The sequence below is a fragment of the Trichoplax adhaerens genome, genomic scaffold, assembly GCF_000150275.1.
Source record: "Trichoplax adhaerens TRIADscaffold_9 genomic scaffold, whole genome shotgun sequence".
Lineage (NCBI taxonomy): Eukaryota > Metazoa > Placozoa > Uniplacotomia > Trichoplacea > Trichoplacidae > Trichoplax > Trichoplax adhaerens.
The window spans coordinates 849,593-861,502 of NW_002060951.1; the positions used below are offsets into that span (position 1 = coordinate 849,593).

Below are 11,910 nucleotides of genomic sequence, written 5' to 3' on the forward strand. Positions count from 1 at the left end.
CAAGATGAAAGAGTCGATGGAGTATTCTTTCAGCATCTCAAAATAATTATAAAATTGACTCCTAAAGTAGAAGCTTATATAGGTAGGTATCAACTAGTATAAAAAGTATTCAAATCAATCGGTTGGCCTATTAAGATTACAAAGTGGCAAACTGCAAAATATGAATGATAATTATAATCGTAGCCATAAGTATCATTTAGCTTATCAGGACTAGATCAAATTAAAATTACTGATGAATAACCTAAAATAATACTTACATGGCAAAAAGAACAAATACATTCGGTGCAATTCTGTCTAACTGCTAAGATTGCAGATTCTTGAGGTACTCTGCATACCTTACCTATTGTTTAGAGCCGTGGAGATTTAGTTATATCATTAGCTTATATAAATAATTTTAATTTTATTATTTATATCTTATAACGCCTTATTTTTTCTTCCAGACAGGATATAATCCGTCAAAGTAGACTAGCTTACCGGGTAGACTAGCACTAGATTTCGAAATTGGTGGAGGATTTTTTAGAATATGATGTAGTCTTCCAAGTGTCCCATTATTTTTAGCTGGTGAAACATTTAAAATAGCTAGATGGAATTAATCATACCAGTTAGTATACATTAAATCTAATGGTTATCTACAGTATTTAGACTATCTTACCCATTTAAAGCTAGAAATCAAACAAAAATTTTTATTTTGTAAGTTTTATAAAACTAAAATTTATTTTGTACCGTATGATTATATGGAAATCTGATTAGAGTTGCATGTTCAGGTCGTGATTAAATTTAATCAAGATTTAATACTTAAATGCTATATCGACTAGGGTAACAGCTTCGATACTATAAACATATTAAACCAAATAATATATCCCATATTCTATATATGGTGGGAAAAAGTGAATTTCTTTTAAGCTACGGAATTCTTATCAATTTCGTAGCTAAAACTGTTCACAGATTCCTTTGAACCGTCGATACGGCCTATGGTATATTTTTTAACTAGAATAAAAGCTAAACTTACTAGCCATTAAGTTATAAATTTCGATATTTAAAAAGGGTTTGATAATAAGTCCACTCTTAAAGGCTGGTCCGCCTGCTATAAAAATTGTTCTCATGTCTGGATCCAGATTGTTCCAACCGTGATTAGCGCCATGGCAGGATGTGAAATCAGGATCATATCTACGATTTAAATTTTACTTAGCTTTGATCATCTATAAACAGTTAAACGATATTTTAAAGACTGCTAATAAGACTTACGAAGGTCTAACGATCCAATTTGAATCCGGCAAAACTACAATTTCGGGTATACGCCTAATTGAAGTAATGGATCATTGCATATGCTTGAGAACAATACGGTATAAAGCATCCCAATTCATTATAAAAATTCATTAAACTAACCTGTTATCATAATAGTGCATACGAATTGGCAATTCTTCTCTCTTAAATACTTTCCAGTGTTTATTTTTACACTGCAAATACGTGTACGTAAAATATTCGAAGTTAAATTAAATAGAATTTAGTTATAAAATGCTGAATTGATATACTTTTCTGTATAATAATTATAAAAAACAAAGAAAGAATCCTTACTCGCAACTGTTCTACAACTTCATCAACGTTACCTATGAGAATTAAAGGAAAATAAAGCTTATCCAATTAAGACATATTTAGCAGTTTATGGTTACAGATGCTTAATGTCATCTAGAACTAGAGGACAGCATTCAGTGTTTGACTGGTCTCATTTCAAATATAAATTTGGATTTAACATAGAACAGTATAGCAAGTATGATCAAAGATAAAAAATCCACTCAAGTTTGTGTCATAATATTCATAAAAAGCTTGCACTACTTGTAATTTTCTTAACAATATCAAGGACAGAGATTCTTTCAATAGTTATGAATGCCATTGTTAAAAATCTTCTTTGTAACAAGAAACCGGGTCTTAAACACTATCTTCACTAGTACTCGTGTTCCCAACTAACTTAGGGACATATCGTAGTTCAACTAACTCTCAGCTACACAAATAAGCTACTAATGAGTAATAGGTTTAAATACTTCACTTTATTTTCGTTAAACTTAGTCATAAAATGTACTAAAGAAAAACGTAAGAATATTCTTAGCAATTATAGTCAAAAGATCCTGCAAGTGACTAACTGAAACTGAGCAGCTAAGCTAGTGCTCGGCTTTTTATAGTCTCAGCAAACGCCGATGGTGCACTTGTGAATATTCTTGACATAACGACTTATACTGTAAAGTATACATATCCTAGTATAGCAACTAGAGCCTCAAGGCTCTGCAAAGTAATTGCACCTTACACTTAAGGTGTTATTAATTAACGTTTACTGTGTAATTAACTCGTTTTGCTGTATTAATGATCCTCATAAATCACTATTTCGATATTAGAAGCAAGTAAGTAAGACTTAAATTTTATGCATTCCTTGAAGAAATTTCTGTCCTTTTTATTAATGTCTTGTACTGAAGATCATCATAAACTATTGCCACAAGCGAGACGTAAATAATCTACATAGATAGCATAAAAGCCTCCTTTACTCATTAATTCTTTTGCACTAACAGTATCGGCAAATTAACACTTCAACTATACGAGTATCAAGTAGGGGCAAAAAAATCTCTCATCTTCTATCTGATACCTAAAATATTGATAGAGAGATATACGCTAAACTAATTAACATTCAAAGTACCTGACCTGATTTGGTTTGAATATCGCCAAAGCCTCCAGAATTGCGCACAGAGACATTGGTTGTATTGACATACTACATCAATTATGGATCAGATCATCAGTTAGTGATAAAGAGATCGACTCTTAAATTAGCACTTTCTATTATTTTGCTATACTAATAATAATTTATTCATGGAAAAGATTACCTTGTCGAAGTAAATGATTCGGTTGCAGCATGTCTTCCTTATACCTCGAAACATTAAATAATGATAAAATTTTCATCGCGATACTAGAATGCTAGAAACTAGCGCCTAGCATATTAATTAAACAGTACTTCCACTTAAAGAAGCGATACCGAATTCAATCAGTAACCAAAATCTAAATCAAATATTTGATCTCACAGTATTCTTACCATGATTTGCAGTTAGGATAATATTAACGCAATCTTGCATTCCTCGCTCCTTCAAACCGTGTAAAATAGCTCCCATTAAATCATCAATGACTTTAATTTGCTCATTGACCTGAAATGAATTTTAAAATAACTAGTTCAAAATAGCGTAAAACTACTTGTAATATAGATCGTATCAACTTGATCTGGATGGAAATGTCAAACTATTAGTCTGAAGATAGCGAAATATACATTGAAATATGATGATTGCATACTTCTGGTGAATCTGGGCCATGTCCACGTGCTGCAACATCCGGTTCATCAAAATATAAGATCATCATCGTAGGGCTTCATAAAATGGTATGCTAATTTAGTCAATTGCTAGGTGGTATTGCGGACTATTCATCCAAAATTATTTAGAAAGCAATATTTACCGTTCATCTTCAGGCATTTCAATCCATTTAAAAAATTGATCTACACGATCCATGAAGGACACTGCTCTATACAACATAGATATTGAGAACAATATAACACATACGGCTTTCTATCTTGGCAACAAATATTAAGCGTGCTTTATATCACAGAATATGATTCTCAAGAGTAATTCAACAGCAAATTTAGATCAAGAATGGTGACTGGATTTGTGTTACATACCCATCATAAAGGTACCAATAATTCGGTCGATAGCCTAACAGTAGAATATTTAATTTATAATTAAATAAATTCCATTTTTTATTACATCTTAAGCTGCACAGCCGATTCAAAGCCAAAAATATGCTAGCTAATAGTTACTTAACTTCTAACTAGGCAAAGCAAAGCACGATCTACACTAAAATATTTATGGATCATTTTTGAAATTGTCTATTTCATGAAACATTTAAGCACTAAAGAATGTGAGCTGTTGTAGCTGACTATATTATGCTATTAGAGACCGTATAGAGTAGGAATTTTACTGTGCACTAAAACCGCTCAATTTTTTTTAAGTATTTACAATAAATAATTCCTTCAATCCTATCAATCCTATCAAACTCTATGATATTGATTACCTGCAATCTCGGAAGCAGATCCGACCCAAAAGTAGGTAGCTGATTTCAAATTGTGTTTTCTTGCCGTTACCCAAATCTAAAGATAAAGCGAAATATGGGAGTATTGTAGATTAATTAAGTTATTGGGCCATCAACAGTTTTTAAGAAGTAGTTTACTTACCGGTTCACCTCCCCACCATCTCGATTGAGTAGCATTCCTCGATCCCATAAAAAATCGTTGGTTGTAAACAGGATCATAAAAGCTGTTTGCTACGATGCCGTGGTAGGCAGGATACAATCCCTAAATAGTACACGCTCAGTAATCATGACATATGCAGTTCCACCTGTCATTTCATCGATTTTTTCAATACAACTAACCGTTACTATGGTATAAAGGTTGGGAAATGTCTTGGTAGGAAAAACAGATTCCATATATTCGGCTCGAACACCCTTCGCAGCTGAAAAATAAAGTAATGTGATAAATATATCGAGTGAAGATCAGAAACAAGTGGCTTTCGATCATTAACAGGTTAAATATAGAAGCTATCTATAAATTATTAGAACCTGAACTAATTATATTTGTAGATGGCAGCAATGACGTAGGACAAAATCGGTGTTAGAAATGGCAGTGACATATATATATATAACATAGGTTAACATATATAGTAATGCTAAAGGACAATGTGTGTCCCTGCTACGTAATAAAATCATTAACTCACCAAATTTGGATATATTAGGAGAAAATCCACGATTAAAGAAATCCCAGCGAAATCCATCAACGCCAACTAACAATAACGGTTTTACTTTTGCTCTAATATATTAGTGCGCAAATGTATAGTTTAAGAAGCTGGATTAGTATCATGACTTGAAAATAATTGAAAATCAGCGCAATACTCTCATCGTATCCTATGGTGTGCCCTTTACTTTAATAGTAATCAATAAGTTTTTCAGTGCTAAGTTATGAATCAAACTCCTACAATTGTTTGCATACATACTTGCAGATGTCCGGAATAGTCGGTTTAGTCGGTTTTGAAGCTGTTGGTCGAGAATTAGTAGCTGGTGGTGGGCTAGCTGGCCGTTCAGTAGTTGGGGGTATCCTATTGGTAGCTCTTGTTGCCGTCATAGTTGGGCGAGTTATAGTAGAATCCTGTTCGCCTAAATGACCATTGGCTACGATATTTTCAAATTTATAGTAAAGTATATCAAAAACGACTAATAAATTCTTTGCGAAGCAAAATCGTATATTATGCAATCGATTTCATCCAATAACTAGAAGATCAGTATAGTTCAATGAATTTAGTAATGACTGTGTCGCATGATTAGTATACATTTGACGAATGTTGTCTAAGTAAATGGATGTTTACGTAGGTATTAATCGCTCTATATTTTTAAATTTTTCATTATTTAGCTTAGAAGTGAGTATGCTGGCTAGAAACTTCCATCAACAACTCTATGCAATTTATTGATCGTTGGAATATTGATTTTTCAACGCAATCAGTCTGATAAGAAGAACACATCGACAAATAAACTCATTATTTTCTCCTTAAATAGGTATAAATTTTTGCTTCGCTACTAAACAGCTCCGTAATTTATCCATCACCTATACATTTACACTGATTTCTAACGCACTTCTGTCAAATTTAGTCCATAATAACATCCAAATTTACCTGCTTTTTGCGTAAATATACCAATCAGAAGACCAATTGCAAAGGCTACGATGATTAGGATAATCCCGGCAATCTAATTGAATATTTAAGACTAAAATATTATAAATTAAATATCAAAAAAATCTTAGTCTAAGAGAGCTTTGATTTCTAGTCAGGCTTAAACATTCTGCTATGATACTTTTTTCTTCTGAGTTGTCTAGATATTATTGCTGCCGATAAATACCAGACTAAGGTCTAACATGTATTTCAAGTCCAGTTTTGGACGTGAGTAAGCCTTTATTAAGTCTGGAAATACAAATTACACTCTATTTCAAGCGAACGATACTTAACGTAATACCTATTCTCAACTAATGATCGTCAGAATTTCGCTATACTCGTGGGCATCATTGATATATACAATATTTTAAGGATAAGCTGGTCAGAAATGGATTAACTTGGGCAGAATTTTAAAAATATGATCTATAAATCTAAGAAATACATAAATTAAATGTAACTTCTAATTTCGATTACTTAGGGTATCTTTTTCCAGAAATTAATCGCTTATAATAATATCCTGAGATCTTGTAGTAGTTTGTGCATTACAACCGCACTTTTATCCTACTGCACGAATGTTTAGTCATACAAATCATTACTTATCTCTGTCTCACGTTCAGTTCTCACGAAAGTTACGATATAAATACGTGTAATTAAATGCAATTGTGATTGCAGAAAAGTTTATCATCGATAATCTTTCTACAGCCCTCTATAGCTCTCTAAGAAAGAGTCTTGCTATCGTGCTAAGTCATAATAATTACTATTTATCCATTATGGCGTTACACGATTACTATCGAATAAATGCATTTAACCTATCACAGACTATACATTAAGGTAACAATAGTTTACCGGAAGCCAAATCAAGTATAAAGCTCAGTACCCCACTCAAAGTACCTTGCGAGCTTTCTAAGCACAATTTATGTTCATGAATTATAATGCTAAAGTTAACAGATCGAACGTGCGATGATAGAAGTACTAGTAGGCGAGTCAAAGGAGTTAAAAATTAGGAAAATATCAATTACTATTATGAGATAGGCCATATTGCATGCAAATCAAAGATAGTGAGTGATGCAGTAAGCATTTTCAATTTAGCAGTTAAATCAGATCATTCATAATATTAAAAAATAGAATTAGCGTTTCAGATAGCTTTGTTAGATTGCAGCATTATTTGCCTTAGCGATCTTACCAAATGAGATCTTTTGATTTTATTATTCGATTGTTTCTGGCTTACTTCTTCAAATTGCATCTTCGAATTACCGTGATATGTTTGAATTGTAATAGAGAGAAAACGATGAATTTCATACGCGTATTCTAAATTAGATTTAGTTTCAAGAATCAAAATAATAAAAATTAATCTACAATATAAATTGTGCTATCAATCTACAACTAGCAACAGAAGAATACTACGGTAATTACTATAATTTATCGATCAGAAAGTTAGACTAAAGTTAGCATATTACTATCGTCGATTTCCGAGTAAATTCAAATCATCCATAGCACGTATTACTGTGATAGACTCATTATAGTTATTAATCGGATAGATCAATGACGAAAATTTTAAATATACCTAAGTAATTATCTTTAAATATTAAGCAATGATTTATGAGAATCAAATTGTAATTAATAGAGCAAATTGTAAAAATCCTGTTCGACTGGTAATCTTTAGCAAATTTTTGTTGGAATTTTATTATAGGTCTTCTCTATCTGCTAGAATAGATTGAGCGAAAAAATTCGTCTTGAAAATATCCAATATCTATATAATGAGCCCCATATCTTTATCTCTAACAGTATCTCTGTCTAACTGGTAATGATTATATCATATCATATATCCTAAGAGCTTTCCAGAAAAGAGACCTATCATTTAAACTAGTAAAATTATTCTTTTCTAATCTTACTTTAGCACTAGGTATTTTTCTGCTTTTCTTTCTTTACTATAACCAGAGATTTTCTTAACTTCGCTTAAATCGATGTAGGTCGATCAGTTAAAGGCAGAAATGACTATCATTACGCCAAGTGCTAGTAATAAATAGTTCTGAAATTGACTATGGTAGGATGTGATTGGATAAGCTTGATTAATCCACGTACTTTAATCCCTATGGATCTCTAGATCAGCATGATTACTCAAGGTAACAGCTATATTGATAATTTGTACTCTAAATGTATGAAATTATCATCGATTTCAATTCATAAGCAAATGTAGGTGCGTCTATTATCTAAATAATCTGATCCTGATTTGAGCGTACCATCTCGTACCGTAATTCAGGCTTGTACAAATATTCACAAAACATCAGGCAGCCAAGACTAGAAAAATAACAATAATAGTATCACTGGTATAAGTTAACTTGAGATCTTATGTGAAACTTGGCTATTAGTATTTTTCTAGTCTGCAAAATATTGTAAACAAAGTATTATTTTACTAAAGCAAACATGACATGCAGAAACTAGTGATGAATTCGAAATATGCGGTCAAGAGTAAGTAAAATAGGAGCGTAATTGATGTTAATCGCCTTCGGTATAGCCTATGGTGATATCATCAAGAAATCATTAAATCCACAATCAACGGCACAATTGCACAAAAGTTTTATTTTAATAATTTTATAATTGCTATAATGTGAAGAAATGATTTCCAATGGTATTATGAATGGATAGAAAAGACTCCTCTTTATCTCAATCCATAATCAAAGCGATTTACGTAGAACTCATTACCATTGTATAAAAATCAAGTAGTCGATAATAATTGCTTAAGAGCTTAGGCTTTTCGTTAGAACCTATCCTATCGAAAGAGAATACTATAAGATTATTGAAATAGCATAGAAGAACTCGGTATTATTCATTTCTTTGGCTAAGATAATCATTTCAATGGCTGCAACACTGAATTTATTTCTTTTAAGGTTATACTCGATATTAGAAATACCATGCATCTTAAACTTTTGTAAATAGTTTATGACATTATTTCATATTTTTTACTGGAGCAATGAAGACCTAATCATAAATAGTCGCAAAAGCATCCACTTTATAACAGATGCAATTGACTTAAATTTAGTCAGATTAGAAGGCTATCTCATTCGTATCATAATTTGCACGCAGTACCAGGCACAACTTAATACTTCCTTAAGGGGTTAAAATAACTGAAAACTGCAAGTTCAGTTAGCTCCTCCTAATTGGAACTGCCAGGTTCGACATACGCAAGTAAACAAATAGATGAGTTCCTCAATCAAGTAGGCAATTACTAACTTTGTTCAAAATTTGTAATAGCCCAATATTATAGAGCCACGAGAATCGAACTTCGTTTAGGAATAGATGTAGAAATAAATGCCCCGTTATCACCTTTTATCCAATTTACTATGCAAGCAAGCACGGATAAATAGGACGTATAGATGTAAACAAACTCAATCCCTTAAAGAAATAAACACGCTATAGGTAGCATTGATTTGTCTAAGGTTAGAGTCAAATCGACTAGAATTTCGATATTTTAATATTAAAACTTGGTAGATAAATGTTGCAGCATGCGATGATGACCTATATTATAGAATGATAGATTTTGGGCTTCATAAATTCACTTTATCGACCGTAAAATAGTTGTAAATCGGTAAACTTTCTATAATTAGAGATAGTGATTCTTTCTAACAATAACGAACAATTTATCACCTCTTATTAATTATCATTCTACACTTATCCAATATCTAGCGTTCGAAAAGCTAGCTGTACGGGGCAGATTCCTTGTCATCAATAGCTGTCGCAAATTTTTCTAGCCGATGAGTGTTGTAGTTATCAAATTGCCATAGCTTCTATGCATATGCTAAGCGAATTATCAAAACTTACCAAGTCGTGTTAGCTGAAGAGAAAGTTTTACGTTTAAAATGATCCCAACGAAATACATCTTTAAAAACGACAATTAATAGTTTTCTCTTATAACTCCTATCGACCCTAACCTAACTTCAGAAGAGTGGATATTTATGTGCATATTCATCGTAATAAATGCAATCATTACAAGTAATCGTATATTGCAGAGTTCATGGTAAATGCGTATTATTAGTAACACTTGAATTAGCTAAAAATAGCAGGCAACAAGCAGTTATAGCCAGTTTTAGATCTGTATAACAAAATTGAACAGCGCTTTGGTAATTCAGTTAAAGTATTATCCAGGAGTGCACGATAAAATTTTAATTTCTGAACCGTGGCTCAAATTGTCTCTTCTAAATCAATTATTTTTCAGTCTAGTTGCTAGTATAAGAAATTCAGCGATGTATTCAGATTTTTCTATCAAGAACCGGTAAAGCAGACTAGCATGTCTATCATTTTTTTACACTATGCCAAGATACGATTCTTCTTTCCTTAGTTTACATAAAATGCAATAGCTGAATATTGAACTATACCTTTTTAGGAATAATTATTCTAACTATAAAAGATATATCAATTACCGTAACTCAGTCGTTAAAAAAGTCTATATGCATGAATTCAGACCCTAGATAGTGTGATGATCTTCGTTCAGTAGAATGATATTATGGATTTTTATAGTTAATACCAACTGGTAAGGATCAACATAAGTAATTCTAATCCCGCAGAATCGAACTTTGAAATAATGCACGAATTCTTTAGTAATAATCAGAAATAATATGACAAAATGCTAATAATCCATACTCTACTGTACTATACACACCATAAAAAAATTATTGTAACGCTGTTTATTGATTATCTTTTATATAAATTGGGTTTCCAACGGATTCATAAAATTGTTACTGTTATTCCTCAATTTCTAGTATCATACCAATTGAGCATGCAATTGCATAAAGGCAGTAGCATCTATCAATGTAAGTAGCCCGCTTACCAATAAATGATATGCAAAGGATCAATTTGAACTTTATTCTAAATGCGGAGTTAGACTAAAAGCTATCACAAAGAAATTGTAAACATTATAATTTTATTGTAGGTTATACGCACTGAAATTTTCATGTACTCTAGTTCAACTATAACGTCGAGAAAACAGCCTAACTAATGCTCTACTGCAAGCCCTCGATGCATTTACCATTTAACTGTAAAATGGCAAATTGAAATTATAACACAAAATCTAATTTTTAGCATTTAGAATTATAAATACGATTAATGAATGAATGATGTAAACTAGAAAAGCTAAAAGATCGACCATAACTCTGTGGGTATTTGGGCTTCCAATTGAACTTGCAACTCTGCTGGAAGTTCAGGGAAGAAATCGATACCAGTCAATTTTTCTATATCAGCAATGCTGGAAACATGTTCAAAGATTTGTGATACGGCAGACTGTAAAACAAAAGATGCAAGAATAAAATAAAGGAATACTGCTCTTTAAAAATGTACATTGTAGATATAAAATAATCATTAAAATATAAAATTAATACTACAACTAAAGAAAAATACTTATCGAACATGTTTGTGTATAACAATTTAAAACTTAAATTATTGAGATGTAAATATCGTTGTAATGCTAAAAAATATGTCATATTTTTCAAAATTTATATATAACCGCGATTGATACAGAATGTACCGTATACCGGATATATAGCATTTCATTACTATAGTAGAATCATAGAAAATTGCAAAATCGGTAAAGACTATTACTAATGTGAAAATAACCCAGAAAATCTGTCCATAACTACGCAATTAAAAATTATTAACGCAGAATATCATTGATGTAAAAGGCTATTATTTACAAAAGATTCCATCTAGTATCTGCAAACTATCAATACTAAACTTAAAATATCCATTTAAACAACTGTTAATACAATTATCGTAAAAAAATTTAAAATATTCATATAATATCGCTATTACTACGGGAAAAAATATGAAGCATCACTATGTTTTAGTATCTTTCTATCATTTAAAGTGCAGTATTAATGTAAAATTCGTGTAAGTGTTGTTAATACTAAGGTCAATTCCACATTAGCATCAGCAGATTTTATGCATATGAGTACGTATAGTTTGTATGAGTTTTATGACTCAATTTTAAAACGTCATTGCATCATTATTTATGCAATTATGTTTACATGGTTAAATTATAATTTAGACCTCGATTTGACCGATAATAAAATATTACAAGTATTCTTACGCGACATTGAGGTGAGGCTGATTTACTATGTGGCAGTATAAATGATAATGCTTC

At 31.5% G+C, this 11,910-nt stretch overlaps 3 protein-coding genes across 3 annotated transcripts in view; all 3 read right to left on the bottom strand.

Annotated features, from left to right (window-relative positions):
- Positions 1-1,891, bottom strand: part of TRIADDRAFT_58863 (uncharacterized protein) — a gene marked incomplete at both ends in the record, with an annotated part of 4,470 nt that extends 2,579 nt beyond the window's left edge. Inside the window, 7 exons of the mRNA XM_002115041.1 lie at positions 258-340; positions 475-579; positions 1,010-1,167; positions 1,246-1,299; positions 1,387-1,457; positions 1,576-1,607; positions 1,834-1,891. Of these exons, the coding sequence (XP_002115077.1) occupies positions 258-340; positions 475-579; positions 1,010-1,167; positions 1,246-1,299; positions 1,387-1,457; positions 1,576-1,607; positions 1,834-1,891 (561 nt within the window). The remainder of the gene's footprint in view (positions 1-257; positions 341-474; positions 580-1,009; positions 1,168-1,245; positions 1,300-1,386; positions 1,458-1,575; positions 1,608-1,833) is intronic.
- Positions 1,892-2,614: 723 nt separating this feature from the next.
- TRIADDRAFT_58864 (uncharacterized protein) lies at positions 2,615-7,020 on the bottom strand (the record flags this gene model as incomplete). Its single annotated transcript, XM_002115042.1, has 14 exons — positions 2,615-2,632; positions 2,684-2,755; positions 2,868-2,911; positions 3,074-3,182; positions 3,325-3,397; positions 3,484-3,549; positions 3,704-3,737; positions 4,096-4,171; positions 4,256-4,375; positions 4,453-4,532; positions 4,794-4,885; positions 5,070-5,244; positions 5,742-5,814; positions 6,961-7,020. 14 exons carry the CDS (start codon positions 7,018-7,020, stop codon positions 2,615-2,617), a joined length of 1,092 nt encoding a protein of 363 aa, XP_002115078.1.
- Positions 7,021-10,904: 3,884 nt separating this feature from the next.
- Positions 10,905-11,910, bottom strand: part of TRIADDRAFT_58865 (uncharacterized protein) — a gene marked incomplete at both ends in the record, with an annotated part of 13,811 nt that continues 12,805 nt past the window's right edge. The window contains one exon of the mRNA XM_002115043.1: positions 10,905-11,051. Coding sequence (XP_002115079.1) covers positions 10,905-11,051 — 147 coding nt within the window. The remainder of the gene's footprint in view (positions 11,052-11,910) is intronic.